Consider the following 2,416-nt stretch of genomic DNA (forward strand, 5'->3'; position numbering starts at 1 on the left):
CCCTGCCAGCCTTGTTCAGGGAAGTTTTAATAGTGTCTGGCTTCTCTTTGGTCTTGTGTACAAGATGAGGAAGTTTTCATCTGTGCCTTTAAAAAACGCTTGCATCCCTGCCAAGATGTATTAGGAGAGCTGTAAAAAAGGAGTCATCATGTTCCAGGAGCACGAGGCTTATGTAACAGGGAAATCCTAACGAAAAGACACTCCCCCACCCCGCGCATGCTTTTCCAAGGCACATGCCACTTCAGGGGTTTCAGATGCTCAATTCGTATTTTGATCACATCTGCCACTGGTTTATTCAGATGTATTTACAAATATATTCTCCCACATCCCCTCATTTGTACATGCCATAGAATGTTTTTATAAAACGCAGTGCAGACCTCACCTCACCACAAGGATCTTTAAATAAAATATATTGTAAAGTGGCAGATAATTCTTTTAAAAAACACGGTTCTAATTAAAACAGATACTTGGCCACTGCATTAGCAGCTCCGTATACTGATACATTTTTAGCACAGCAGTCTATTTCTGTCAGGTGAGCAGGAGGCTCTCATACCACCCCTCTAGCTCTCCAGTTTCAAGTCCAACGGCTTTAGAAAGTGAGGCAGAGGCAGATTGTCCAGAGCCTCTGGGAAATGCTCAGGTGAAATGGTCCTGATCAAGACACGCATGGCTCCGACAAACAGTGATGGGGGAGCTAAGCCCACCAGGCACTGGAACCTGCTCACCCCCAGGAGGTCCTGCCACTGCTGCCGGTTGTCCAACAGTTGCTGTTTCATTGTGAACTGGAGGTCCTGAGGCACGAAGAAGAAGAGGCAGTCGAGGCAGAGGAGCTTGGCACGCATGTTAGCTGCGGGCGCGTGGGAGATCTGCTGCAGCAAGGTGTCGAGGGGGGTATTCCCAGCACTGTCCTGCAGGCAGGGTGACGCACCGTGCCCAAGCAGCAGGAGCAGGCACTCAGGTCGCACCAGTTCACAGGCCACGTGCAAGGCTGTCTTACCACCCTCCACACGGCTGCAGCCCCTGCGGTCCAGGTGGCTGGCTCGGTCGCTTGGCGGGAAGGCCTGGATGGCCTTGAGGATTCGGAAGAGGACCCGGACCCGATTGTAGCGGACAGCCATGGCCAGGTGTGGGGCCGAGGATTGACAGCAGCTGAAGCTTTGACTGGGCACAGCCAGGGCGCTCTCGGGGAACTTAGTCAGGAGGTGCCGGGCGTAGGGCTGGTGATCGTGCACCAGCGCATAGAGCAGGGCCTCCGAGGGCGAGTACACACTCACCTTGCCCCCGTCCTCCCAGTGGAAGACCTCCATGGTCCGCATGTCCTCCAGGAACCAGACAGGCAGCAAGTCCCTCACCGCCTGGTAGAAGGCGAAGGAGGATTTCTTGCACTGCTTCTGGGACTGGGCCCCGCGGCCGCCGACCCACCGGACGCTCCAAGGCATGACGGGCAGCTGCGCTCCGCCGGGGGGCTGCCTCCCACCCTGGCGCGCAGAGGCCGCATCGGGCCGGGACCTGCGGGAGCGGAAGGACGGTCAGTCCCGAACAGCCGGAGCTCCCCGCGCTGCTCCCGCCTCCCCGCCGGCCCTCCCGCCACCGGCACGGGGGAACACCGAGCCGCGGCGGCACCGGACACCCCCCCCCCCCGGGGGCAGGGGAACACCCGTACCGCCGCGCACGGGACTCCCGTATCCCCGCGGTGAGCAGGACGGCCGAAGCCCCGTGCCCGGGAAGCCGCGCTGCCGGCGCTCACCTCCCGCTGGCCCCGCGGTGCTCGCTGCTCGTGGCCGCCGCCGTGGAGGGGCGCGCAGGGAGGCGCGAGCTGGGCGCGCCGCCGCGGGGGCCCTTTTATCCCCACCCCCCGGCCCGGGCGGTGAAGGTCGGTCAGGACCGGGGAACTGTCCAGCCGCCGCCGATTGGCTGCCGCCCCGGCGCCCCCGGGCGCCCATTGGCTGCGCGCAGAGGACGGGGCCCGGCACCCGCGCGTGCGTCACGGGAGGCGAAGTTCCAAGAAACTTGGCTGCGGGGGCCGGGGCGGGGCCGGGGGTGCGGGACCGCGGCACGGCGGCCGGTGGGGACGTGGGGGGGGCTGCGTCTGTGGGGTGCAGGGCACGCAGGGACCCGGGCACATGGGCTCCTGGGAGCGTGGTGTCCGGACCACAGGGAGAGCTGTGCGCGGGACGCTGGGACACCGGGGCTCCTGGGTGTAGGAGGCTGCAGCCGCGCTGTGCCCAAGCGCGCAGGGTCCTGGGCAGGCGGTGTCACCTCCCGGCGTGCCCTGGCAGGGCTCAGCCTGGCCCGGGCCAGTTCTCAGCTCACCCTCTGCTCTTCCCCTGCAGGTGGCCCTGGCCGGAGGCTGGCGCTGCCCGGGAGCCGGTGCGGGTCGTGGGCTCCCACATGTGTGTGCACGGGTGATTGCTGC

The 2,416-nt window shown here is 63.6% G+C and overlaps 1 protein-coding gene across 1 annotated transcript; it reads right to left on the reverse strand.

Annotated features, from left to right (window-relative positions):
* Positions 1 to 266: 266 nt before the first annotated feature.
* On the reverse strand, positions 267 to 1,549 carry ANKRD9 (ankyrin repeat domain 9). Its single transcript, XM_057397106.1, has one exon. It carries the CDS (start codon positions 1,437 to 1,439, stop codon positions 561 to 563), a length of 879 nt encoding a protein of 292 aa, XP_057253089.1. The 5' UTR covers positions 1,440 to 1,549; the 3' UTR covers positions 267 to 560.
* Between the last annotated feature and the right edge of the window lie 867 nt (positions 1,550 to 2,416).

The sequence above is a fragment of the Pezoporus wallicus genome, unplaced genomic scaffold, assembly GCF_028554395.1.
Source record: "Pezoporus wallicus isolate ANWC-B61680 ecotype Strahan unplaced genomic scaffold, APGP_CSIRO_Pwel_v1 contig_7068, whole genome shotgun sequence".
NCBI lineage: Eukaryota > Metazoa > Chordata > Aves > Psittaciformes > Psittacidae > Pezoporus > Pezoporus wallicus.